The sequence below is a fragment of the Bos javanicus genome, chromosome 23 (genome assembly GCF_032452875.1).
Source record: "Bos javanicus breed banteng chromosome 23, ARS-OSU_banteng_1.0, whole genome shotgun sequence".
In the NCBI taxonomy this organism is placed as follows: domain Eukaryota; kingdom Metazoa; phylum Chordata; class Mammalia; order Artiodactyla; family Bovidae; genus Bos; species Bos javanicus.
The window spans coordinates 13,136,112-13,163,916 of NC_083890.1; the positions used below are offsets into that span (position 1 = coordinate 13,136,112).

Sequence of the window (27,805 nt, forward strand, 5' to 3'; positions counted from 1 at the left end):
ATACTAGGCGGTGGTATTAGCCCTGCATGAGGAGTAGCAGCAGAGCCGCTCCATACCTATGAGGCCACCCTCCCTGTCGGTTTATTACAAACCACCCCTGTCCGCCCCAGCCTGGCCTTACTGCCCCCACGCATGACCTGACCTGACCCTCTTCCCTCTCCACAAAGCCCCCTGCAGGAGCCCCGAGAGCCGGCCACCTGCCACAAAACCCTTCCTTATTGTCTGCCTCCAACCTAAATCCCCCCACCGGCTGCAGTCCAAGCCCATTTCCTTTGGTTCAGTCTCCAGCTGGAGACAGACAACAGCTGGTCTCCATCGTCTCTGGAATAAATCGCACAAGGAACCACCAGCGTGCTGGCACAAGCGTCTTGGGGTGAGTGGTACTCTCTGCAGGGTGGGGAGCCTTCTGCCTCGATGGCTCTCACCGCCAGAAGACACAATGAGAGACCAGGGCCAAGACCACGCTGCTGACAACTGTGAGCATCCCTGGGCCGGATGCCCTGAGGTGCAGACTCCTCAAGCCCCCGGCCGGGCGGCCGGACACAGATATGGCACCACACCAGGTGAATCAGGGCTCCAGCCACCAAGGGCCCTATCTGGAGATCACAGGGATGAGAAATGAAAGAGACCCCCAAATAGGGGGGAAGGAACAGAGCCCGATACACGCAACCCGTGCCCCCGACCCCGGCCACTCCACCACCCCTGCCTTTGCTGCCCAGCATAAAGCACAAAGGCGCAGCTACCTCTGCTTTTTCCACCCTGGGGGGACAGAAGGCCACCCCACTTCCGCCACCCCATCGTGGGCTGACTGGGGCATGACCAGGGTAAAGCAACACAGAACTGTTTTGTACGAAGGTATGGAAAAGTACAGCCAACCCTCTTCACACCTCTAGAGGCTGAGCTGAGGGGAGGGGTTGCGGTGGGGGTTAGGAAAACCTCCCGTCCTCTGACCTGGGGCCCAGGACCAGGGACAGGCGAGGACACAGGAAATGGAAACTCCCCCAGTGGTGCAGTGGGAGAACCCAGACTCTGAGACAGCCCCATGGTGAGACACCGGGAGGCAAGAAGGACCAAGACCAGGCCACACGTTCTCTCGTTCTCCTTCACCAGGGCTGTGATTTTAAGCCAGGGCCTTTTCCAAGCCTGCTTAACCCCCCTAACACCCACCCAGGCTCTGGCAGCCCTTAACCTTCCTAGGATCGTGCAGGAACTTTTGACACCCAGGCCTGCACAGTATCAGCTGTTTCCTGGCCCTCCTCATCATGACTTCAGTTTCTTGACTGATCTGATGGAAGACAGTGCTGCCCCCTCGCCTCCCCCATCAATTCACAGGGTTATGGGTCGAAAGGCTCAATAGACATGAACGTGATGAGCATGAAGCAGGTGCGCCAATAAAGCTGAAGACGCCCCTGACTTGGAACTCCTAGTTTCTAAATGCCTGCTGCTGTCGGCGGTAAGGCTTTCTCCCAGCCTCCCGGTGCATTGTGTGTGGCCAGGGGAGGCTCAAAGACAGGAAGGCAAATGCCAGCAGATTTCCAAGTCACGCAAGGGTCAGCGGGGGAGCGAGACCTGCTCCTCAAGTGGCTACATCCTGCCCCCCTGCAGAACCGAGTTTCTCATGAAATACTTTGAGTGGCAGCTGGCATGGCGACTTCTCAGGTCTGTCCAGGGAGGTCCGTTTACCCCCAGGTCTGCTGAAGATGGCAGTCTCATCTGGGCCGCTTAGGTCTAAACTAGAGACCTAGCAGTGGGCTTCCAAGACACAGCCTGCCCTCTGCCCCATGGGTCACCTCCCAGAAACAGCAGGGTGACGTGAGGACCAGATGGAATGGGGCTCCTTTCACCGTTCCTCCCACTAGGAGGCCCTGAGCCATTCCCCTTTCTGGAGTTGTTCCCACCCCTACGTTGTGGTTCAGTCACTAAGTTACATCCGACTCTTCTCGACCCTACAGACTACAGCACGCCAGGCTTCCCTGTCCTTCACACACGCCCAGTACACACGCCACAGCTGACCAGACACCAGCCCCCAGTGCCCGTACAGAACCAACCACCCAACCTAAGCTAACCCAAGGAGGGATGCGACCAGAGCCCCAGGCAATCTTTCCTCGCACTACGCAGCTCAGGTCGATTGACTCCTTAAGTACTTGCTGAGCACAAAAGAAGAGACAACAATACACAGGCCCTTCCCAGTTGGACCTCGCATCTAAGGACAGACAGGCAGATGGGAGGCGTTACAGACATGGGAAGACAGCAGGAGGGAGCAGCAGGCAAGCCAAGGCGAGGCCGGGACAGTCCCTGCCAAACACACTCATCTGAGTCTGGAGGGACGGAGTGGGCAGGACAGTCAACAGACCCTGGCAAACCCACGCTTTCCGTCAACCAGTCTGGGGGATGCTCACCTCCGAGGAGCTTGCAAGTGTCCCGCCGAGGGGGACGGGGCAACCTGCTCCATCTATGGGTTCTCAGCACATCACCCTCCCCACTCCAAGGCTCCGGCCAGCTCTGCCCTCACCCACCCCAGAGCAGGACGGAATCTAACGAGACACCAAGAGAAGCCAATGTGCCCTTAGGAACCTCAACAGACTCCACTAGCATTCTAGCACTGCCCAGTAGGACTCTCTGTGCTGAGGGAACCCTGTGGCTACTGAGCCCTCGGACCGTGGGCAGTGTGATGGAGGAACTAAGTTCAAATTTTATTAATTCTATTTTTTTTAAATTTTGGGGCCATGCTGTGCGGCATGTGGAATCTTAGCTCCCTGACCAGGGATCGAACCCACACCCCATCCTGCACCGGAAGCACAGTCTTAGCTGCCAGGGAAGTCTCTAAATTTTATTAATTTTAATTAAAAACTAAACAGGTACAATAGTTAGTAACATCATGTTAAAACCGATTTGTGGCCTGTGAGTGGTGATTACCATACTGATGCAGTCAGACACAGCACATCTACTTAGGTAGGGAGGGCCTGCTTTCCCCCGGACCCCCAGGGCTCACCCAAGCCTTGGGTCACGGTCTGTAGCGTACTCTTGACTCTGAATGACATGTGTGGTCGTGGGCTGTCCCAAATCTTTCCTTTGCCTGTGGTATATTTTTTTTGGTGGTGGTGGTGGTGGGGTTGGGGGGAACGGTCCATCCCAAAAGGCAAGGAGGCAAAGTCTTCCTGGGCCCCAGTGGGAATTGTAAGAGCTGAATATACACTGAGGCCTTGGTCTCTGGAGCACCCCTTTCCTTGTAGGAGACACTGACCCCAACACAGGGGACAGCTCCTGGGACTCCCCCAGCTCTGCAAGCCTTCTCCTGGGGAACCATTCTCTCTTCTTGGTGACTACCAGACTGTGTCCAATCTCAGACTTCTTGGTCTGCACACTGAAAGCCCGCCTGGTTTCCCCAGTCTTTGAGACCCTTCTCTTCAAAGTGGTCAACAGCCCTGCTGCCCAGGAAGTCAGCCCTCTGGCAGCTAAACTGAAAAACAATCACACATTGTTTAGCAATTTCAGAAGTGATACTGGTTTTCAGAGTGTGCGCCGTGGTTAAACCCATGTTTATTTGTGCTTTGTGTACCTCACGCATTAAAAATAGCCAGGGTAGAAGCGGCTGATGCATCTTACCCTTTCAGAAAATCCAATTTCTCACAGTACAATTGCAATACAACAGCATTTCAGAAAATTAGGGAGGCAGAGAAAGAAAAGGCATCAATAACCTTGCCTCCAATTCAGCGCTGCTCGCCTTCTGATTTCACATCGAGTTTCAGTGATTCAACCCTAACTCGGCACCAACTCCGAAAACGAGTCTGGGCTGCCCTCACCCCCATCTCGTTTCTGTCTCACTTCCAGTCTGGCTCATGGCTCAGCCCCACCGAGAACACCAAATTGAAGCCCTGGAAACCCCCACCCCCCTATTCCAGGCCCCCAGCAGATGCCCCTGCTGGTCTGTCTGAGGGTCTTCCAGTCCCCAGGTCAGAGCCCACCGGGTCGCCCAATAAGCAGGGATCCAACTATAAGCAGAGCAGTGGGGTGGGGCAGGGAAGCGTGGCGGGGTGCTGTGGGGGTGGGGAGTGGAGAGTGTGTGCACAGATAGAAACCAGCTTCGGGAAGGGAAAATTTTCAGACTTGTACACAATGACTCCAACACAGAGCAAGTAGGAGAGACAGGGGATCAGGCAGCTCTAGGCTCTGGGGCATTCCAAAAAGAGCAGGCGTGCCCGTTCACTGAAACCTGTGAACTCTGAACCCCTGGCTTGGTGGAGGCGGGCACTGTCTGGAGCAGGACTCAAAAGTGCCCCCTCTAGCCTCCCCACATGACTTGGAAGTTGCCCTGGCGCGGGCCTGGGGAGCCAGCTCTGGGTCCAGACACGCACACCTGGGGTGCGGAGGGGGCAGGGCGTGGGGGAGGGGGACTGACGCACTTCTCCAGGCAACCTATGGACCTACCCCAACAGAGGACAGAGTGCCCGGCTCAGGTGAATTGTGCACAGCAGCAGGGTGGGGTGGGGGTAGGGGGCCGTCCCAGAGTTCTTGTGGGGTTGGGGTAGAATCTGGCCAGGCACGGCCCCCTCTGGAATGACAGGAGTTTTCCAGATTGGAGGTGGGCTCTGACGGTCCTACCTTTGGGATGTGGGGACTGGGAGACAGAGGCCAAAGGAGAGGGAGATATGGCATCGTGGCTCGGATGTCCATTAATCATTACCCTCTCACACAGCGAGAGTTCAGATCCGGTGGGGCACAGTCGAGGGCCTGATGGGAGGGGGGAAGGGGTGCAGACAAGGCACAACCCCAGAGCAATGTGCTCTAATGTGGGGGCAAGAAGGTGCTCAGAAAATGAGGGGGCTCAATAGAAGGCAACCCTCAAGGTCAGGGGAGCCCTCCCTGGCATCTCCCCCCAACCCCCACCTACAGCAACATTTCTACCTTGGAGCATATGAAAGGCTGCTGCACCTGCATAATCCTTCATATACATCGCAGGGCCTTAGGTAGGTAGGTAGGTAAGTCACGTACAGCTCTTGTGACCTCATGGACTGTAGCCCACCAGACTCCTCTGTCCATGGAATTCTCCAGGCATGAATACTCCAGGAGTGGGTTGCCATTTCCTTCTCCAGGGGATCTTCCTGACCCAGGGATCGAACCTGAGTTTACCGCATTGCAAGCAGATTCTACCAACTGAGCCATCAGGCCTGGCCCAACCTCAAAGGCAAGGCTAATGTCTAAATATGGCTCATAATTCCCACAAACCTTGAACTAGCACTGGGCAAAGTGCTGGCGTTCAGTGAGACTCTAATTGGCCTTAGTGAAGAAATCCTTTGGCTCAGAGAGAGGCGGGGATCCTGCCTAGTCACACAGCAAGTCCGCTCAGCCAGGCCCAGGACCCGGCTCTGTCTTCGAGTCCCCGGGGGCTGGGGAGGTAGGGTGTTGAAAAGCTGATAACCAGGACACCCTCCCTTTTCCTGCTCCCTGGGGGGTGCTGACAAGACATTACTGCACCAGCGAGCTCAGCCCACTCAGCACTCTCCCTTGGCCAGAGGCAGCCCTTCCACCCGCTGCTCCAAAGGGGGCGGGATGCTGGGGGTGGGGGTGGGCGGTGCAGGGCACACATCCAAAGCTAACACTGTCAGGATGCATTCCTCGACCCGGGAGGCAGGCGAGAGAGTTTTATTTGAACAGGAGCTACGGGGAGGGCACGGGGCTGCTGTTCTTTCTCCTCCGGAGAGTCTGAACAGGTGCCGTCCTGCAGCCAGAGGCATGGGGGGAGCAAGAACCTTGAATGAGACACAAGGGGCACCCAAGCCAAGGGCTCACCCACCCTGGGGGTCCTCTGCTCGCCGTAAAATAGCCAGCCTGACCCCAGTCGTGCAGACAGATCTGAGCGGGTGGCGGGAAAGGCAAGGCAAGAGCTGTCCCCTCCCCAGGGGGAGACGACAGTCCCACGAGGGGTTAGCCCTGGGGAAGCCAAGTGGGGGACGAGTCACAAGTGTGGCTGTAGCTGCTGGGGAGATTCAGACAGGAACCCCATGGCCAAGAGGCAAGCTGTACTTCCCCCTTCCAGGTCTTTGATTTTTTTTCTTGAAAGCTTGGACTCTGGGTGCCCTGACCCACAAATCCTGCAGGGTCAGGGCCTGACAGGTCCATAAGGAGGCCAGGGGAGCGGGCTGGGGGGCAGGGATGGAGCTGACGGCACCTGCCCTGAACTGTGGCACCTACTTACCTAACCCAGGTTTCTCCTGCTTTCAAACCTTTCACACTGCAAATGGTGAACAGCCCTGAACCAGGTCAGGAAACAGCGATGTCAGGACCCACAAAGGCTGAAGAGAGCGGTGCCCAGCAAAGGGCCAGTGAGCAAGCCCGGTGTGCTTCGGGGCGGAGGGGGCGGGGAGGGGGCGGCCAGAGCCAACAGGGTCCAAGGAGAAAGCCAGTCTCTAGGAGGGGCTGGTGGCCCAGCACAGCTGGTAAAAGAGGCCCTGATTTAGGACACCACGGAGTCTAAACGGGGCAACTCTGCCAGGCTCTGAACCCAGAGGCTTGGGTTCAGGCCGACTAACTAGCTTTTGCGTGACCCGGAAAGACTTATTTAATCCTCTGCCTCAGTTGTCTTATCTGCACATGAATTTGCACAGCGCCTATGGTCCCCGTCGGGAGTCCCTGCGGTGTGGGGCGGCTCCCACCTGCCCTTCCTTCACCAGGTGCCAGCTGCGGTCCCTGCTGTCGAGTGACGGCTGGAACGCCTCTCTCTGCCACCAACTGCAAGGTGACTTACATCATCAGCGGACACAGTCCTGAGTTCCTGGTAAAGGTTGAGGCGTGCTGTGGGCGTGCAGGGTTTTAGACAGCCCCCTCACCCTAGGGGCATGGCCTCCAGTCTGCAGCAGGGATCAAGCATAGGGATCCAGACAGAAGCAAGACCCCACGGGGAGCAGAGTCTAGATCTTTTGGGGCCGCTGCAAGGACCCTGGCTCTTGGCAAGGATCGGACTCAGAGCCTAGGTCTGTGCAGTGGCCCATGTGCTCTGGACTCTGCCCCCCCGTGTGGTCTAAGTCTGCAGGGGAAACCATGACAGGTTTTCTGAATCGGTGGTCCTGATGCAAGTCTATCAGAATCCCTAACTGCTGCAGCAGTGATCACCTCCCACTTTCTGAGGCCATTGCCTCCAAGAAGCCTTCCCCAACTGCCTCACTTAGCAATACCTACTCCTTTATTGTACCTGCCCCACCCTGGAAAGCACAGTAACCTTGGAAAAGTTACATAACCTCCCAAGGCCTTGGCTCCAGGACTGTAAAGGGAGGCTAGTTAGATAACCACTAAGCTCCCTACAGCTTCACATTTTATGACTTGCTGCCAGGAGGAGCACCCAGAGCCAGGCCCTCCTCCTCCCCCATCCCTGCCAGCCTCCAAGAAACCAGCCAACAACACCTCCTTAGGCTCAAACCCTTGGGGAGCAGGGTCCTGTGAAGGACCAGTGAGGCATCAGGTCATTTCTGCCCCAGGCTCTGGATGGCCCCCCAAACCCTGTGTGGTGAGGGGGTTGACCACAATTTCAACCTCTGCCTCTTATTCCAGAAAAACTCACTAGTGGGTAGGGAAACTGGTGCTCCAGGAAAGGGTGTGCTGGGGTGGGGCAGGTTAGGAAATCAGGCCAGGTTAATGTAAGTGAAATAAAGGCTCTGCAATCCAACACACATGAAGATTTTTGATTTAAAGGCTGTTCAGGGCTTTGATTTAAAGGCTGTGGTCCAATGGTTAAGAATGTGCCTTGCAATGCAGGGGACACAGGTTCAATCCTGGTCAGGGAAGATCCCACATGCCGTGGAGCAATTAAGCCCGTGCACCACAACTACTGAAGCCTGTGAGCCTAGAACCTGAGCTGCACGAGAAGCCACTGCAGTGAGAAACCTGGGCACCGCAATGAAGAGGAGACCCCACTCATCACAACTACAGAAAGCCTGCATGCGGCAAAGAAAACCCACCACAGCCAAAATAAATAAGTGAATAAACGCTTCTCACCAGGCCTCAGTTTTCCCATCAAGCAAATGGGATGACATTCCCCAGTCAGACCTCAGAGAGGTCACAGGAAGGCACCTCAGAGGACTGGCTGTGCAGAAGCCTGTAGTAAGGCCAAGGGTGGGAACCCGAGGGGGGCAGGGGGTGCAAACCCTAGAGGTCACCCAGGTGCTGCAGGCAACACTGTGCAACAGTCCTGCTCCCTCCCCTGGGGCCGACATCCCAGTCAGCTCAGCCCCGGGAGGGCCAAGGGGTGGAAAAGGCCCAGGGCAGGCTGCAGTCATGCCAAAGGGCCAGCAACAGCCCTGCCTTCCTCCTTCCTCCCTGCCTCTCCCCCCGCCCCCCTGCACGTCCGCGTGCCCCCATGGTTTCCAGGGCATGTGGTCTGGGGACATTCCCCGACAGGCGGGAGGACCTGCTCATCCTCTTTGCGGCAGGTTTCCACCAGGCCTGCACACACACTGGGTAAACATCCGCACGGACGAAGGAATGGGTCTCCGCTCTGTCTCAAGTTCCTTGAAAGCAGAAATCACCCCCCGTGGGGAGGACAGGCCTGCTACGCCTGCTCACTACGAGGGGTCTTGCTAATCCCAGGGGAAAGGAGTAAGGGGACTCCTGGAGATAAACAGACCCAGAGAGGCAGAGCTGTTGGTCTTGTAAAGTCCCTCAAAGGAGAAAAGGTCGGAGTGCACCTTCCACATGAGTCCTTGGGTGGTCTCTGTGCCCAGCGAGATGGGAACCATCACTTTCTGATGAAGCCAGAGGCTCGGGGTCCAGCTTTCGAAGGCTGTGTGACTTGAAAGCCTATGCTTGACCACCAGGCAACGTGGCCCCACCTCATGCAGCTTAATTTTGATAAAGCCGCCTCCCTTCTGCTCCCTGGGGCCAGAGCCTGTCCTGGCTCAGTTTACCCAGGTAACCACCTTGACCTTACAGGAGGCTTGTTGTTGTTCAATGGCTAAGTCATATCCAACTCTTTGCGACCCTATGCACTTGAAGCACGACAGGCTTCCCTGTCCTTCACTATCTGCCAGAGTTTGCTCAAACTCATAGCCATTGAGTTTGTAGGAGGTTGGGTCCCTTGTGACTAGACTTCCAACCCAAAGGCCCACACAGCTGTCTGCCTCCCAACCAGAGCCAGGTACATTGCTTGGGTACCCAGGGGTCCCACAGACAGATTCCAAGCAAGTCGCTTACCAGGCTAGAACCCAGGTAGGGAGGCTCCTGTTCCAGGGTGTGGGGCATGCCCACATGGAGCTCCTGTGGTCTATGCTGGGTATGTGTGTGCTAGTCACTCATCTGTGTCCGACTCATTGTGACTTCATGGGGATCGAACCGGGGTCTCCTGCATTGCAGGCAGATTCCTTACTGTCTGAGCCACCAGGGAAGTGTGCAATCTAGCAGAGAAGTATGCAGTCTAGCTAGGCCTAATTTAAGAGGCCTGCTAAGCCTTCTTGAATGAATGGATGAACTTACTCCAAGGAAGTGGGACTTCCCTATAGCTCAGATAGTAAAGAATCTGCCTGCAAATGCAGGAGACCCAGGTTCGATCCCTGGATCAGTAAGATCCCCTGGAGAAGGAAAATGGCCACCCACTCCAGTATTCTAGTCTGGAGAATCCCATGGACAGAGGAGCCCGGCAGGCTATAGTCCATGGGGTTGCAAAGAGTTGGACACGACTAAGCAACTACCACACACACAGAGTCCAGGGAAGTGGAGTCCAGAGAGGCGAAATCTGACCAGGTCACAAAGCACAAACCAGTACTGCAGGGAGAATCAGAACTCAAGTTAGCACCAGCTATTCCCTGCACAGTGGTTCAGACAAGGGCTTCCCAGCCCCAGCTCTGGCCCCAAGCACTGGGCACACACGCAGAGGAAGGGGCTCCACTGAGTCCTCGCCAGCTGCTGTGGCCTACCAGTCCCCAGGCAACCCACAGGACCAGCCACTAGGCTACAGGAAGAGCCAGGCTGACCCTGCCCCCAGGTCAGCCCCTCCCTGCCTCTTCTCAGAGCTTGCGGGCAAGCCTCTTCCTAACAGGAGGGGCCAGCTAGGCAGCCTGATTACAGAGTGCCATGGGAGGTGACAACAGCCAGAAGTACACAATCCTGCCTAAATATTTCAGCAGGAAACCCAAATATTTAGAGAGAAGGGGAAAAACAGAATGTACACTTCAAAGCCAATCAACGGGACCTGGCTATCAAGGACCCACGGAGAGGGGAGGTGGGTGGTGTCTGACCCCAAGGAGGGCACAACTTAGACCCCACATCCGGTGTGACCAACCCTCCAGGGATGTCACCCGTGAGGTCATCTGGACCCAGGATCCTCCAGAAGGGAAGAGGTTTAACCCAGGCCTGGGATAAGCCAGGACTTGTCCCCTTTCTCCAGAGGAGGAGGCAGGGCTCTGCTGGAAGGCAAGAGGCGATACACCTTCCTTTTCTCCTGGGAGGTGGGCGAGTCTGCAGGAAATGAAAAATGGTGGGTGACTCCACCAGGAGTTCTGGTGGGCTTTATCATCCGTGTCTCCATCCCCAGATTGGGAGCTCAATAGATGGTGGGGCCTGAAGTAGGCATCGGGAACAGCCCCTAGCCCAGAGATGGAGGTGCCAGAGTGAAACCAAGTACGGCCCTGTGGGACTCCCAGGCTTGGACGTCTTTCTGTCCCCCATTTCTTGTAGGCAAGACTCCAGCCTCCATGACCTTCCCCGAGTTCCAAAGGGCAGATTTGGAACAGCGGCTAATCAGGGAAGGAGCAGCCAAGAAACAACCTGAGGCAAGATTAAAGGGACCAGAGAAACTTATCAATATTAGGAGTTGACCACCCGAAACTCTGCACACCCTAATCCCATTAAAGAGACCCCACTTTCGACTCACTATTCTAAACCTTTATCAAGTTCTTTGACGAGAGACACCTATTTTTTCGAGAGACACCTATTTTTTTCGAGGCAGAGGCTCAGTGTGTTTCCCTTTGCCTGGCAAAACACAATAAAGCTATCCTTTTCTACTTCAGCCAAAACTGTCTCTGGGATTTGATTCAGGACTGGTGTACAGAGAGGCCAAGCTTTGGGTAACAAGAGCAGCAGCTAACAGAGGAAATCACCAGTTGCTTGGGCTGCTCAAGTGTGTTTACATGGATTCTGCAGGAATGAGGGCAATGTTATACTGTAGTCCCATTTCACAGATTAGGAGACTGACTTGCTCAAAGTCACATGGCTAAGTATTCAGCCAATTACACAGAGAACCTCCCGATGCACCCTAGGGTTCTGCAGCCACCACACACACCCTGTACTTTCCCACCTCCGTGCCTTTGCTCCTTGTTTTTGTATGTTTCATAGTGTGGGCTCTGGGTTCAAATCCATTTTCTTCCACCTCCTAGCTGTACAGTCTCGGGCAAAAGAGTGAAGTTGTAGGAGCCACTCTGCTGCTCTTGCCCTAAGGTGGGGTTGCTAACCCTCCAGCAGAGGGTTGCCCCAGGACTACGAGATGATGCACACAAACCATTCCCACTGCCAGTGGTGAAGCAAGTGCTCAGTAACTGCACCCGGGGCCCCAATCCCTGCTCACTCTCATCACTTTCACCTCCTGACTCTACCTCCCTTCAGATCCAAGGCTCTGAAATCAGCAAGGCAGGGTAACTCTCAGCCTCTAGCTAACCATGCCATCCTGGGCAAATCCCCTGACCTCAGCAGAGCATTAACACCTAACCCACAGGACAGGTTCCATGAGATCAGGTAAGAACCAGCCTGGCACCTGGGAGGTATTTGGCAGAAAGTTCATGGGGGCTGCAGCCCACTCCACTCATCGCTTCTGCCCACCTCAATGCTCTCCCCTCCACTTTAAGTTCAAGAGCAGAAATTCACCTCTCAAGAGTACATGCCTGGAACCTCAAGCTGCACCTATGAACACCACTCAGGTAACAAGCTCTTTACCTGGCTTTCTCTAGAGTAGGGGCTCCCTGAGGGCAGGCGCAACATTGTGCTCAGAGCCAGATCCCTCCCCACCACAGGCCACAGCACTCTACAGGCAGCCCTCAGGAAACAGGAGCTGACTCCTCCGAGGCCCCCTGACCCTCGTCCATCTTTCCAGCCTCACCATCTGCAACCCATCACTTGGCACCAGGACTATATTTCCCCTCATTTCACCACCACAGCCCTGTTTCTCTCCCCAGCTAGACGGAGCTCCAGAGGGCTAAGCCCCCATCTGGTTTCTGGGGCTTTGAAGTTAGGTTTCTGTCACACCAAAGTGACAGCTGGCAGGCAGGGGTCCCCCTGTGATCCCCCAACTCTGCCCAGGTCTCTGAGGTTTGGGGTGTCAGATGAATTGCTCACAAAAAGGCGAGACACCTCAGGCAGCCATACAGAGCTGGAGCACCCCACCCCCCACGATTACCAAAAGAAGCAACTAAGGCGGCCTCTGGGAACTGGGAACGTCATCAGTGGAGGGGACCCAGACCTGGAGCAACAAGGAAGGGAGAGCGGTGCCCTAACTGCAAGCTGGGTAAGGGAGTGTGGGTGGGCTCTTTTATGGGGCTGGGAGCTCTGTGGGCTTTGGTAGAAAAAACCATACTCCCTCACATCAGGAGAGAGGGAGGAGACATCTTTATCAGAACAACAAGGGGGTAAAAGGATCCGCCCACAGAAACGTTAGTTTAGAATAGAATGCTCCACTTCTTTTAAGTTGCAAACAGCTGTTGAAGGAAGAGGAATCTTTCTGAAATGCTGTTTACTCCCTTACTGGAAAATTGCAAAAATTTGGTGAGTTCAAATTCTTTGGCTCAACCCAGACAGCCTGGTCATCTGACCCTCACCCCTCTGTCCAGTGGCTGCAGCCTAGAACCATCAGGCAGTTTCACACCTCCCCGAGGAGGGCTGCAATGAAAATGGATGCTCCATCCTACCCTCTCTCTAGCTTTTTTACAAGGGTGGCGGAAGGACTTCCCTGGCCATCCAGTGGTTAAGACTTCGACTTCCAATGCAGGGACAGCGAGTTCAATCCCTAGTTGGGGAGCTAAGACCCTACAGGCCTCCTAGCCAAAAAAAAAAAAACAAAACATAAAACAGAAGCGATATTGGAACAAAGTCAATAAAGATGAATGGTCCACATCCCCCCTCCCCCAAAAAATCTTCAAATAAATAAATACAAAGGTGGTTCACCCAGAAGTGGAATTACTGGGTCATGTGAGCTTCCCTGGTGGCTCAGACGGTAAAGCATTTGCCTGCAATGCAGGAAAGCCAGGTTCGATCCCTGGGTCTGGAAATCCCCTGGAAGAAGTTATGACAACCCACTCCAGTATTCTTGCCTGGGGGAGCCTGGCAAGCCTTGGTCCATTGAGTTGCAAAGAAATAGACACGACTGAGCAAGGAGCACAGACACACACTTGGCAGTCTATTTTTAATTTCTTGAGGAATCTCTATACTGTCTCCCATAGCGGTTGCCCCATTTTACACCAAAATACAAACACTATACAATTCCACTTGTAAGGTATCTAGAGTAGCCAAATTCACAGAAACAGAAAGTAAAATGGTAGTCACACAGCCCTGGGTGGGTGGGGGGAAGGAGAGCTGTTTAACAGGTCTAGCGTTTCAGTTTTGCCACATGAAAAAATTTTGGAGATGTTTCACGGTAACATGAATACACGTAACACTACTGAACAGCACTCAAAAAAAAAGGTAAAAAGTGTATACTTTGATATGTGTTTTTCACTATAATTAAAAGAAAAGAAAGTCAGTTGCCCTTTCTTCTGCTCTAGGAAGACCTGACTCCGTGCCCTCTACACTGGGGTATGGAAGGGGCATCGCGTAGAAGTGGCATTTAGAAGCTCAGTGGCAGCGGCAGCTAATACTTAATGAGCTTTCCTGTGTGTCAAGCACTGTTTCCAATAAGCAACCTGTGAAGGTGATATAGTGCCACGCATTCAGAGGCCACCCGTCACCAACAGACACACAGCTTGGATGGTGACTCTTTCAGCAACAGTAAGGGGCCCACACCGATAAGCCAAGTGGCACGGGGACAAAGACCCCTGCCGAGAGCAGCAGGTCCTCTTATCCGTGTCAACGCACCCTTGGGGAGAACAAGGAAGTCAGGGCTCCTCCACTTATTCCAGGGGTCCAGACGGACTCTCAGCAAAAATCTCCAAAGGGATTCGCCTCTATCTTCTCCACTCCCCCAAAGGAACATCTGGAGGTGTTCACATGCTATTTCATGCTCTCCTACAATCACCGGCCTCACCGGGCCTCTCTCTATCACCCCAGCGATAGAGGCCACTCCGTTCTCTCTGACTCTAGCATCTCAATTTGTACAAAGACTCTCCTTGGGGTTCCGTCTCAGGAGCCTGGCTTCCCTGTTCCCCAAAGCCTTGTACTTCCCTGTCCCCTGCTTCCTCCGCCCCCTCACCACACACAGGCTGAGGCCAATCTAACAGCAAACAACCAAGTTCAAGATGAAAGCTCTTGGCCTGAGGTCAGAGCCAGCCAAGCACGCCTCCAAAATCGGAGGACTGTGTTTCTTTTAAACGCCAGACTATAAATAGGGGAAAACCCCAGGAAAACACTTAGAAGCCGCAGTCATCACCTCCCTTGTGCCCCCCTCCTATAGGACTCCCCCAACCCCCACGAGAACCTTTCAACACTTGCTAATCTCGGCCTTCAATAAGCCTCTATTACTATGCCATCTGTAGTCATCCTAAGGGCTCTAGTAAAACTCTCAAAACGATTCAATAAAAATTCACCTTAACTGTTAAAATTCTAACCAGAGTAGTTAACGAAAGCAGATTTATCAATCTGAGAATTTTTTTTGGTTTTGGCTGCCCCCGACGTTGAGCTGAACAAAAATAAGAAAACGAGAGCCTTTAGGAAGGAACCTCTTCTGTTTCCTCTCCAAAAAAACCAACCTCTCCACTTCCCACTTCTGCACTCCTAGACGGTGAGAGTTGTTTCGAATGAATGACCCGGAGGCTTCTGCGATCCTGGATAATCAAAAGATCGATTGTGCGCTCTTTACTTACAAAGGCAGTTAAGTGGACCAGTGCGCTTTACAATTTCCAGCAAGGCTTGAAACAAAAGAGGCTTTCATGTTAACCCTAGGTTCCCCCCCGCCCCCCACCACCAAATTCAAGTCATGTGCCCAGTCTGAGCATTCGGTCAGATGTAATTTTACATGATTCGTAGTTAAATTTTTTAAAACTTTTAGGAGGAGGATTGGTGTCAGAACCTCAATGTTGGAATCAGCCTTACTCTATGGACCAGAATATGTGTGGGGGAGTGTGAAGGGCCCAGAAGATAAAAGGAGAGCGACTGGGCACAGACAGAAAACCTCAGAAGAGGACAAGGCAGGTAAGGAGGTCGGTGGGATCCAAGAGGCTTCCAGGAATGGGTCAGCTCTGTGAGCAGTCCAAGAAAACCTGGTTAGGGATGGGGCCCCAGCAGAGGGCAGGGCCTGGGGTGACCCCTGCACCCCCAGGAAACAAAGGATCCCCAAGAACCACATCGTGAAGCCTGTGGTCTCCCTCCTGGCCCTCTGCTAGGTTCCTCTTCCCGCTCTTCTCCTGCTTTGTTGTTGATGTTCAGTCACCCAGTCGTGTCCGACTCTCTGCGACCCCATGGACTGCAGCACGCCAGGCCTCCCTGTCCCTCACCATCTCCTGAAGTTTGCCCAAGTTCATGTTCATTGCATCGGTGATACTGTCCACCGATCTCATCCTGATGCTCTCTTCTCTGACACCCTCATAAATTCCCAGTTCCCACTCTTGGGAATTCCCTGGTGGCCCAGGGGTTAGGATTCTGTGCTTCCACTGCAGGGGGAACGGGTTTGATCCCTGGTTGGGGAACTAAGATCCTGCATGCCGTGGGGTGTTCTCAGTCACTCAGTTGGGTCCCACTCTTTGGGACCCCACAGGCTGCAGCCCATCAGGCTTCCCTGTCCATGGGATTTTCCAGGCAAGAATACCAGGGTGGATTGCCATTTCCTACTCCAGGCTGTGGGGTAAGGCGCTGCCAGAAAACAAAACCATATAATGATCAAGATCCCACTCTGGCTGGAGGGCATCTCCTCCTGAGAGTGCCCCCTAAAGTCAGGCTGGACCTGGGGGCCCTGGCGCACTGTCTTGTCAAGGTGGATTTTTCCATCCTTCTCCAAAGCAGGCCAGTCTGAGCCTGGCTGTGTCTAATTCATCCTTGCATTCCCAGTGCTTTGCCCACTGCCGCACACGCAGCAGGCGCTTAATAAAACACTTGTTGGCTAATTCCCATATACTCTGCAATATACTTCAGTTTCACTTCAGTTTGAAACCTGACCCTGTACTGTAAGAACCTGGGCAAATTACATCATCTTTTCAAGTCTTCATCTTGATTGAAAAGGGAAGACTAGATTAAAATCAGAGCGTAGGTAAAGTGCTTATTCAGAGTCCTGGCACACAGTCAGCCCTGGAAAACCTTCCTGTTTAGGATCGCTGCAGAGGTGAAGGTTGAGAAAGGTTCATTCCTGCCCGGCATCCCAACCCTCTGGTTTTCCTGTGCTTCTCAAGGAGAAGTGGGGTGGGGTGGACGGCTGCTGTAAGGGAGGAGGTGCCGACTCAGCCAGGCACAACACAGGAGACGCCTGCGTGCCCATGCCTGTTCGAGGGGAAATAGAAAATAGAATTTCCCAGCCGACCAGAGTCCAGCAGAACCAATTTATTAAGCTCACCGACAGACCAACAGCTTCACATGCCTAAGGGGGAGGGGGAGGGTGTATGGACAAGGAGCAGGCTCTGGTGGCAGATGTCCAGGTCTTAGCCAAGTCCGTGTGTGCCCTCCTGGTCATTCCCTTGAGCTTCAGCTTCCTTATCTGAACACGCAAGGGTGCTGTAAAGAGTACCTAACTAAGGCAGGTAAAGGGCCGAGCAGGTTGCCCCGGTCAGTGTCCTCTAGTGTGTGCAGCGGTGCAAGGCTCGGTGTTTTCACTTACACCTGTACACACCCAATGCCTGATGCTTCCACTTATTAGACCCTCGCCAGATTCAAACCTTACTCAAACCTCACTTTGCAGATGAGGAAAGAGAGGCCAAGTCAAATGGTTTGATGGGTAAATGGCCAAGCCAGATGGCAAAACCAGCTTAGGGCCTCTCTCGTAAAATGCTGATTGCCGCCCACAACGCCCAACATGCCAGGTGCTCAGCCAATGCCAACTCCTCTTGTGGGAGCCTCTGCAATTTAGGAAGAGGCTGGGGGAACGGGTCACCCAGCAGCTGGAGGAGCAGGCTTGAGAGCAAGGGTTCAAGATGGTTCCGAAGGCTGGAAGGAGGGCGACCACGTGGCCTGGGGCCAGTGTGGCACAGAGCGTTTGAAAGTCAGCCTCCTCCACGTCAGTTCAACCACAGCATGCAGAGGGAGGAAGCAACTGACAACTCGGGGTACTATTTCCAAAGATCTAAAGAAGGGGGCCTTAACTCCCTTTCTCTCTTTGAAAGAATACACAAAATTTCCACTCTAAGAGAAACATCAAACCAGGTTGCACCACCCCCTCCCTTCCAACAGCCCCCTTGGGGCAGGGGGTTGGCTCCCACCCCAGGAATTCTTAACCAGGGACTCTGTTAGGATTACAAAGGTGATTATTCTGAACTTGATAAAAAACACAGAACTCAGGTGGAAAATGCCGGAGCAGCTAGACGGGTAAGAAGATTTTTGAGTTTTCATTTTCCTTAAAGCAATTTCCTGAGACCTGAAGCAGTGCCCCAAGTCCCAGATCAGAGAGCAATGCCAGGCAGGTTTCTGTGGACAGAAAGCAATGCTGGGTTAACGCTTCCACTGGTCCATTCTCATTTCTGGGGTTTTTCCTATGAAGGGAGGGGACTCGCCATGTTGGATATGGCTTGAGAGGCTGGCCTGTCTATAAGCATGTCCCAGTCAAACTAGCCTGAGGCCCAAATCTTTTTCCTAAAGTTACCTGCTGGATTTGGGGGAGGGGGACAGGGGGATGCTAATTGCTGGCGGGTTTAAAAGGACCTCAAAAATGTCAGGCTTCTTGCTTGCTCCAACACCTTAAGAAAGCTGTCTAACCTCCAAAGCTATAACCACCAGCTGCACCCGGGTGCCTCGCCCAGACCACTCCCCCCCTTTCCCTACTCCTCGTGTTTTGAAGTTTATTTTCCCACATTCAGCCTTGAATTCTTTCCTTCCTTCCCCTGCAGTGGCGGAGGAGCAGCAGAGAGGGAAACACTTCGAGGGCAGCTCGATTCTTTATCATCCCCGCCTGCCTTCCTCCCCCTCTAAACAAAGCCCTGGAGCAAAGTAAACAACAACTCTTCTCCAGAGGAATTGTTTCCTCAAGGGAAATTATAAAGTGACCCCCCCCTCTCCCCAACACGCACACACAGGGCAGACACCCATTCCAAGGAAGGCGCAGCCACCCAGATCTCCTGCTTTTAGGAGCGACATCACCCAGCTCCCTCCTGAAGCGCATCCTGCCACCAAACTCATCTCCCAACAGCCCCCAGCCCTGGAAACTGCTCCCAGACAGGAGACTCTCCACTAAAATCCAACACCCAACCTTCTAATCTAAACCTTTCACTGGCTCCTAAGAGGACAAATCTATTTGACCAGCTGCCAGTAGGCACCTATAAGCTCACCAGGGGTATTTAGGTGTCCATCAATTTGGGGACAAAAAGGGGAATCCACAGGCAAGACATTGTCATGCTTTCTAATGCTTTCAACCTTCCAACAGACCAGAGCTGGAAAGACAGATGAAGACGGGTTCGTTCCCATTTTACATACAGGGACATTGCTTCGGGAAAAATGAGAGACAAATACCCAGCCATAGAGGATTGGGGAGGCAAAGTAGATTAAACACTGTTACTCATTAAAGTTCCTTTCTGACCTCTTTTACCCCAAGAGAAATGTCACACCTTGGACAATATCTGTACTCCACCTCACCACCTAGAGCCTTCATCGGCTCTTATCCAGGTCTGGTGGTTCTCCTGAAGGGAGGCCATCACGGTAGGCCAAGGAGGGTGAACGGCTGAAGAACCTTCGAGAAACAAGGGTAGAGGCCTTCGGTCCCCAAACAAGTCCCGCAGTTTATCCCAGTGAGATTAATGTCAACTATAGTACACACGAATCTACCAACGCGGAGGAGAAACTCCCACCACCTCCCATTCTGCACAACCTCTCCTCCCTTCCCCCACCCTCGAAAAGGGACGCCCCGGGTGCTGTCCTTTTGTTCCACTGGTTACTTTCACAAAGTTGAACTCCAAGCCCTTCGGGGATGTCTCCACGAGATAAGCCTTCCCGGAAGCCTGCGCGAGTCTCCAGCGTTCCAGCCACCGGCCCGCATCCCGGAGGGGTCAGGCCCGACAGAGCCCCGGACCGCGCCCCCCCCCCCATCCCGAGCCCTGCGAGGGGCGAGGGAGCCTCGCGCCATTCCCCCGGGCTGGTGAAGAAAGGCCGAAAAAGAGCCGGCGGGGTGCCGCTCTGGCCCGGGAGCTGGGAGGTGGAGACGCGAGGGGGTGGCACCCGGCGGATGGCCCGAACTCCGGGAGCGTCTCCAAGGGAAGATAAACGCCCTTATCCGCCCCACAGCCTCCTCCAACCAGGGAGGTACCCGCGCACCCACACCGAGCCACCTCGGGGCCTGGTTCACCCGCGGGTCAAGCCTAAGTTCTCTTTCTGCACAAACTGGGTTCCAAAGAGTCCCCGCGCGCGTGCGTTGATTCCTGTGTCCATGGGTGAACGACGGATTCCAGTGGTCAGACTCACGGTGAGACATCCTCACCGATCACCCCCCAGGACCACCCACAGAGAGTGAGGGTCATCCAAAGCTGCGAGGGGCTCCCCTTCAGCACTCCTAAATCTCCAGCTCACCTGCAGGATCTTGTCCAGACCATCCTGGCCCAGGCACGGGAACTCCTTGAGCAGATGCACTTTCTGGGTATAGTAGTTTGTCTTGGCCTCTTTCCAATGCGGCTCCTCTAGTACCTCGAAGATCGCCGCCCCGATGGCCAGGTAGAAGATAATGGCCGAGGTAAGCAGAGGGCCCCGGTCCACCATGGCTCCCGAGAGGCCGCCTCCTGGAGAAAGCCTCCCCTAGCCCCAGCGACTCCCAGTCCCACCCGCCCTCCAGCCCCTGGAAACAGCTGTTTGAATTTGGAGCTCCGCATGCGCAGTGCTCCGTTCAACCCCGCTCGGCTCCACGAACAAAGTTGCGGCTCCAAGTTGGTCCACTGAGCGCGGGGGAACTGTGCGGACCCTTCTCACTCGCGCCAGGGGTGGGCGGACACAAAAGGGGCCGGGAGAGGGTCCCCGGATCGCGGGAGGGAAAGGAGCTGAGGGAACCCGGGGCAGAGATCCCGGAGCCACGTGCACCACTCCGCGCTTAACAGCAGTGTGCACCGCGCCCGCCTCCGGGAGTCTCTTTTACACGGGCCTGCAGCTCTCGGCCCGGGAGGAGGGGCCGCCGAGGGCCCGCCCCCGTGCAGGCCCCGCCCCGCGCAGGGCTGGCGGCGGGCCTCAGAGTCACCGCTAGGTGCGCGCTGGAACCAGCTCCCGACCCCGTGCGCTCTTTACCCCCAGCCCCCGGCCACAGCCAGGGTCCGCTGCGTGCCCCGTCTGCCCGCAGAGGTTGTGGTCTCATGGCCTCACGTTTCTTACTAGTGCTGGTGTATGAACTAAAATGAGTGTGTGCCAAATGACTGGGGTCAGGAAGTTATTACTACTGCTATTTTCCTTATAAGCCAATTTTCATTTGCTCATGTTTCTGCCAAGAACACCTGATTCTGTCTCTGTCTCACACACCTTCCTGTAAGACAGGGGAAAGGCCATTAGAAAGGGACTGGGGAGGCTGTAGAGAGTCAGAAGGTATCAGGAACTAAACCAGTCAATAAGGCGTGCATGGCTCCTCCCTCTCATTTCAGTCTCACCTGCCCTGGTGAGAGCGCCCCTCCAACCCACCCCCACCCCTCCATACCAAGGAAAGAGCAGTAAGAGGCAGCCCTGTGCATACCCCTCCCGGCAAACACGCTGTGACTCTACAGGAAACACTTGACCTGTTTCATACTCCCAAACATATTTAAAATGGCAAACACCCCCTCCCACATACACACAGACGCATAAACACACACACTCACACACTCCTCATCCCCCTTGTTGGTCTTATTTTCTTCCTGGCACTAAATTCCTTCTGATATAAAACACTAAAATGATGACAGCTGTGGAGTCTGGACTGTTTGCTGACATAACCCCAGTGTGTGTTACATAGCAAACATTCAAACATTTGTGAAATGGAGTGAATGAATTTATGAATTTGTCGAAAGCACACACCCAAAGCCAGAGCACTTAGGCAAGAAAAAGAAATAAAAGGCATCCAGATCTAGATCAAGATCCTTTGGCCCAACTTGGTCCTGTGCGGCTGGTCAGCGAGAGTAAGACCTGTAGGTGTGGCTCTGGTCACTCCAGGACTCGCTTCAGGACAGAACATTCCAGAACTGTGCTGCTGTCATAAGGCCTCCAACCCAAGATGGGTACCCTCCTGAGGAGCTTCAGGGTACCATCCTCAGTTATCTGGGGGCGCTGCCCGACTCACATGGCCTGGGGACCACAAATGTCTAGTCTGCCCGCAAGGGTAGTGCAGAGCTAGGGAAAGTCGTGGCCTTGGGAATGTCCTCTGATGAAGAATCTGAAGGGTTATAAGATAGTTTTGTGTGGAATGTTGGTGTGCTGAAAAATAGTTATGTGTGTTCTAGGCACGCCTGCACTTCTACCTCTTTGGTGTGGATCAACAGGGCTGAGGGAGCAGGCACATACAGGAGTATGAGTAAAGACCATTTGGAATCTGAAAAACTCCAGGGAAACTAAAGATGATGGAAAGTCTAGTGGAGAGGACAGAATTGGGGAGGGAGAGTGGTGGTGGTAGCAGGAGTCCTATCTCCAGTGACAACAGCCCAGCAGGCACCCCTTGGGGTCCTCATCCTAAAATCCTCCAGCCTGGTAGTTGGATAAGCTGCAAGATCTTGCGTGGAAGGATGTTCCCATGTTGGCAAAATTAGCGAACAAATGGGTCTTGAATTAAAAAAAAAAAAAGGCATCCAAATTGGGGGGAAAAAAGTGAAATTGTCAGTGTTTTCAGATGATGTGTTGTTATACATAGAAAGCCCCAAAGATTCTACCAAAAAAAAAAAAAAAACTGCTAGAACTAATCAATGAATTTAGTAAGGTTGCAGGATAAAAAATATGTTGTGTTTCCATACACTAATAATGAGCTATCACTAAGAGACATAAAAGCAGTTCTGTTTATAATGACATCAAAAAGAATAAAATATCTATGAATAAATTTAACTAAGAGGGTGAAGGATCTGTACACTGAAAACTGTAGGACATTGGTGAAAGAAATTAAAAAAGACACAAATAAATGGAATGGAGGGATAACCTGTGCTCATGGACTGGAAGAATTACTATTGTTAAAATGTCCATAGTCACCAAAGCAATCTCCAGACTCAATGCAACCCCCATTGAAATTGCAATAACATTTTTCACAGAAATAGAACAATCCTAAAATTTGTATGTAATCACAAAAGATCCAGAATAGTTGGCGCAATCTTAAGAAAGAAGAAAATAGCTGGAGGCAACACACTTCCTGATTTCAACCTATATTCCAAAGCAACAGTAGTCAAAACAGTAAGATATTGGCATTAAAAACAACTCATGGATCAATGGACAGAAAGGACAACCCAGAAATAAACCCACAATGTGGTCAATTAGCTTACAACAAAGGAGTCAAGAATACACATTGGGGAAAGGATAGTCTCTTCAAATAAAAGTGTTGGGAAAACTGGACAGTCACATGCAAAAAAAGAAACTAGACTACTATCTTATACCACCCATAAAGATGAACTCAAAACGGATTAAAGATTTGAATGTAAGACCTGAAACCATAGAACTCCGAGAAGAAAACATAAGTGGTAAATTCCTTGACATCAGGCCATAATTTTTTGGATCTGACTCCAAAAGCTAAGACAGCAAAAGCAAAACTAAACAAGTGGGACTACACGGAATTAAAATTTCTACCCAGCAAAGAAGATTATCAACAGTGAAAGGGCAACATTTTGAATAGGAGGAAATATTTGCAAATCATGTATCTGATAAGGAATTAATATCCCAAATGTATAAAGAATCCATATAACTCAATATTATCAGAAATAAACCATTCAATTAAAAAGTAGACAGAAGATCTGAATAGACACTGTTCTAAAGAAGACATACAAATGGCCAACTGGTACATGAAAAGATGCTCGACATCATGAATCATTAGAGAAATACAAATCAAAACCACCGTGAGACATCACCTCACACCTGTCAGAATGGCTATCATCAAAAAGACAACAAATAACAAGTGTTTGCCAGGATGTGGAGAAAAGAGTTCACAGTACCTGCCAGCACTGTTGGTAGGAATGTAAATTGATGTAGCCACTATGGAAGAGAGTATGAATGTTCCTCAAAAAGTTAAAAATAGACCACTATATGATCTAGCAATTCCACTTCTGAGTATGTATCCAAAGAAAATGAAAACACTAACTTGAAAAGCTACATGCACCCCTATGTTCACTGCAGTATTATTTACAATAACCAAGACATGGAGACAACATAAGTGTCCACTGATGGATGAATGGACAAAGAAACTGTGGTGCGTATCAAATTGGGAAAGGAGTACGTTAAGGTTGTATATTGTCACCTTGCTTATTCAACTTATATGCAGAGTACATCAGGTGAAATGCTGGGCTGGATGAAGCACAAGTTGGAATCAAGATTGCCAGGAGAAATATCAATAACCTCAGATGTGCAAATGACACCACCCTTATGGCAGAAAGTGAAGAGGAACTAAAGAGCCTCTTGATAAAGGTGAAAGAGGAGAGTGAAAAGGCTGGCTTAAAACTCAACATTCAAAAAACGAAGATCATGGCATCTGGTCCCATCACTTCATGGCAAATAGATGACGAAACAATGGAAACAGTGAGAGACTTTATTTTTGGGGGTTCCAAAATCACTGTAGATGGTGACCGGAGCCATGAAATTAAAAGACACTTGTTCCTTGGAAGAAAAGCTATGACCAACCTAGACAGCATATTAAAAAGCAGAGACATTACTCTGCCAACAAAGGTCTGTCTAGTCAAAGCTATGGTTTTTCCAGTAATAATGTATGGATGTGAGAGTTGGACAATAAAGAAAGCTGAGCGCTGAAGAATTAGTGCTTTTAAACTATGGTATTGGAGAAAACTCTTGAAGTCCCTTGGACTGCAGGATCAAACCAGTCAATTCTAAAGGAAATCAGTCCTGAATATTCATTGGAAAGACTGTTGCTGAAGCTGAAACTCCAATACTTTGGCCACCTGATGCGAAGAACTGACTCCTTGGAAAAGACCCTGATGTTGCGAGATTGAAGGCAGGAGGAGAAAGGGATGACAGAAGGTGAGACGGTTGGATGGTATCACTGACTCAATGGACATAAGTTTGAACAAGCTATGGGAGTTGGTAAGCCTGGAGTGCTGCAGTCCATGGGGTTGCAAAGAGTCAGACACGACTGAGCAACTGAACTGAACTGACTGGAATACTAAAAAAGAATACATAAATGAGAAAGAAATACATAGAAAAGAAAGAAACCTTGCTATTTGCAACAATATGGATGAACTTTAAGGGCATTATGTTAAGTGAAATGAGTCAGACATGGAAGACAAATGCTGCATGATCTTACTTATATGGAGAATAAAAAACACATAATAAATTCATAAATACAGAGAACAGATTGGTGGGTTGGAGGTTGGGTATAGGGTGTTAGAATGTATAAACTTACAACTATAAAATAAGATATGGGGATGTAATGTACAGACAGCATGGTGACTATAATTAAATAATACTGTATTGCATATTTGAAAGTTGCTAAGAGAGTAAAAAAAGATCTTCATGACCCAGATAATCACGATGATGTGATCACTGACCTAGAGCCAGACATCCTAGAATGTGAAGTCAAGTCGGCCTTAGAAAGCATCACTACAAACGAAGCTAGTGGAGGTGATGGAATTCCAGTTGAGTGCTTTCAAATCCTGAAAGATGATGCTGTGAAAGTGCTGCACTCAATATGCCAGCAAATTTGGAAAATTCAGCAGTGGCCACAGGACTGGAAAAGGTCAGTTTTCATTCCAATCCCAAAGAAAGGCAATGCCAAAGAATGCTCAAACTACCACACAATTGCATTCGTCTCACATACTAGTAAAGTAATGCTCAAAATTCTCCCAAGCCAGGCTTCAGCAGTATGTGAACCATGAACTTCCTGATGTTCAAGCTGGTTTTAGAAAAGGCAGAGGAACCAGAGATCAAATTGCCAACATCTGCTGGATCATGGAAAAAGCAAGAGAGTTCCAGAAAAACATCTATGTCTGCTTTATTGACTATGTCAAAGCCTTTGACTGTGTGGATCACAATAAACTGTGGAAAATCCTGAAAGAGATGGGAATACCAGACTACCTGACCTGCCTCTTGAGAAATCTGTATGTGGGTCAGGAAGCAACAGTTAGAACTGGACATGGAACAACAGACTGGTTCCAAATAGGAAAAGGAGTACGTCAAGGCTGTATATTGTCACCCTGTTTATTTAACTTATATGCAGAGTACATCATGAGAAACGCTGGACTGGAAGAAACATAAGCTGGAATCAAGATTGCTGGGAGAAATATCAATAACCTCAGATATGCAGATGACACCACCCTTATGGCAGAAAGTGAAGAGGAACTAAAAAGCCTCTTGATGAAGGTGAAACTGGAGAGTGAAAAAGTTGGCTTAAAGCTCAACATTCAGAAAACGAAGATCATGGCATCTGGTCCCATCACTTCATGGGAAATAGATGGGGAAACAGTGGAAACAGTGTCAGACTTTATCTTTGGGGGCTCCAAAATCACTGCAGATGGTGACTGCAGCCATGAAATTAAAAGACACTTACTCCTTGGAAGGAAAGTTATGACCAACCTAGATAGCATATTCAAAAGCAGAGACATTACTTTGCTAACAAAGGTCCGTCTAGTCAAGGCTATGGTTTTTCCTGTGGTCATGTATGGATGTGAGAGTTGGATTGTGAAGAAAGTTGAGCGCCGAAGAATTGATGCTTTTGAACTGTGGTGTTGGAGAAGACTCTTGAAAGTCACTTGGACTGCAAAGAGATCCAACCAGTCCATTCTGAAGGAGATCAGCCCTGGGATTTTTTTGGAAGGAATGATGCTAAAGCTGAAACTCCAGTACTTTGGCCACCTCATGGGAAGAGTTGACTCATTGGAAAAGACTCAGATGCTGGGAGGGATTGGGGGCAGGAGTAGAAGGGGACGACAGAGGATGAGATGGCTGGATGGCATCCCTGACTTGATGGACGTGAGTCTGAACTCCGGGAGTTGGTGATGGACAGGGAGGCCTGGGGTGCTGCGATTTATGGGATTGCAAAGAGTTGGACACGACTGAGCAACTGAACTGAACTGAACTGAAGAGAGTAAATCTTAAAAGTCTTCATCACAAGGAAAAAATTGTAACTGTGTATGACACATGTTAACTAGACTTACTGTGGTGATCATTTTGCAACATATACAAATATCAAATCATTATATTGTGTTGCTGCTGCTGCTAAGTCACTTCAGTCGTGTCCGACTCTGTGCCACCCTACAGACGGCAGCCCACCAGGCTCCTCTGTCCCTGGGATTCTCCAGGCAAGAACACTGGAGTGGGTTTCCATTTCCTTCTCCAATGCATGAAAGTGAAAAGTGAAAGGGAAGTCGCTCAGTCGTGTCTGACTCTTAGCAACCCCACGGACTGCAGCCTACCAGGGTCCTCCATCCATGGGATTTTCCAGGCAAGAGTACTGGAGTGGGGTGCCATTGCCTTCTCCGTTATATTGTGTTAGGTTAGTGAAAAAGTAATTGCAGTTTCAGACTGTGAATTTTAAATCATTATAACTAGGTTCGAACACATATTTATTAATCAAAATAGGAAAAATTACAGTCAACACACTTTTGCCAATGAGAAATAAGATTGTTTATTCCTGTAGCATAAAAATCCATGCTTTGGGATTCAATAAACTCTTGGAAAGCATTTTCTGCCTCCTGTTGGTTGTGGAAGCATTTTCCCTGCAAAAAGCTGTTGAGATGTTTGAAGAAGTGGTAGTTGGTTGGCAAGAGGTCAGATGAATGTGGTGGACGAGGCAAAACTTTGTAGCCCAATTTGTTCAACTTTTGAATCACTGGTTGTGTTACCTGCAGTCAGGCATTGTCATGGGGAAGGACTGGGCCCTTTCTGTTGACCAATGCTGGCTGCAGGCGTTGCAGTTTTCCATGCATCTCATCGATTTGCTGAGCATACTTCTCAGATGTAATGGTTTTACCAGGATTCAGAAAGCTGCAGTGGATAAGACGGGCAGCAGACCACCAAACGGTGACCATGATCTTTTTTTTTTTTTTTTTGGTGCAAGTTTGGCTGTGAGAAGTGCTTTAGAGCTTCATCTTGGTCCAACCACTGAGCTGATCATTGCTGGCTGTCGTATAAAATCTACTTTTCATCGCATGTCATGATCAGATTGAGAAATGATTTGTTGTTGTGTACAGTAAGAGAAGATGACACTTCAAAACAGTGATCTTTTGATATTCAGTCAGCTCATGAGGCACCCACTTATCAGACTTGTTCACCTTTCCAACTTGCTTCAAATGCCACACAACCATAGAATGGCCAACATTGAATTCTTGGGCAACTTCTCATGTACAGTCAGCTTTGATGATTCTCTCAGTTGGTTGTTGTCACCTTCTAGTGGCTGGCCACTACACTCCTCATC

General features: G+C 51.2%; 1 protein-coding gene across 2 annotated transcripts in view; it reads right to left on the reverse strand.

The window, feature by feature from the left end:
- KCNK5 (potassium two pore domain channel subfamily K member 5) overlaps window positions 1-20,365 on the reverse strand; it is a 40,467-nt gene extending 20,102 nt beyond the window's left edge. Inside the window, exon 1 of one of the 2 annotated variants that reach the window (XM_061398070.1) lies at window positions 19,819-20,365. In XM_061398070.1, coding sequence (XP_061254054.1) covers window positions 19,819-20,004 — 186 coding nt within the window. In that variant the 5' untranslated portion in view covers window positions 20,005-20,365. The other variant, XM_061398071.1, reaches the window with a different exon arrangement.
- Between the last annotated feature and the right edge of the window lie 7,440 nt (window positions 20,366-27,805).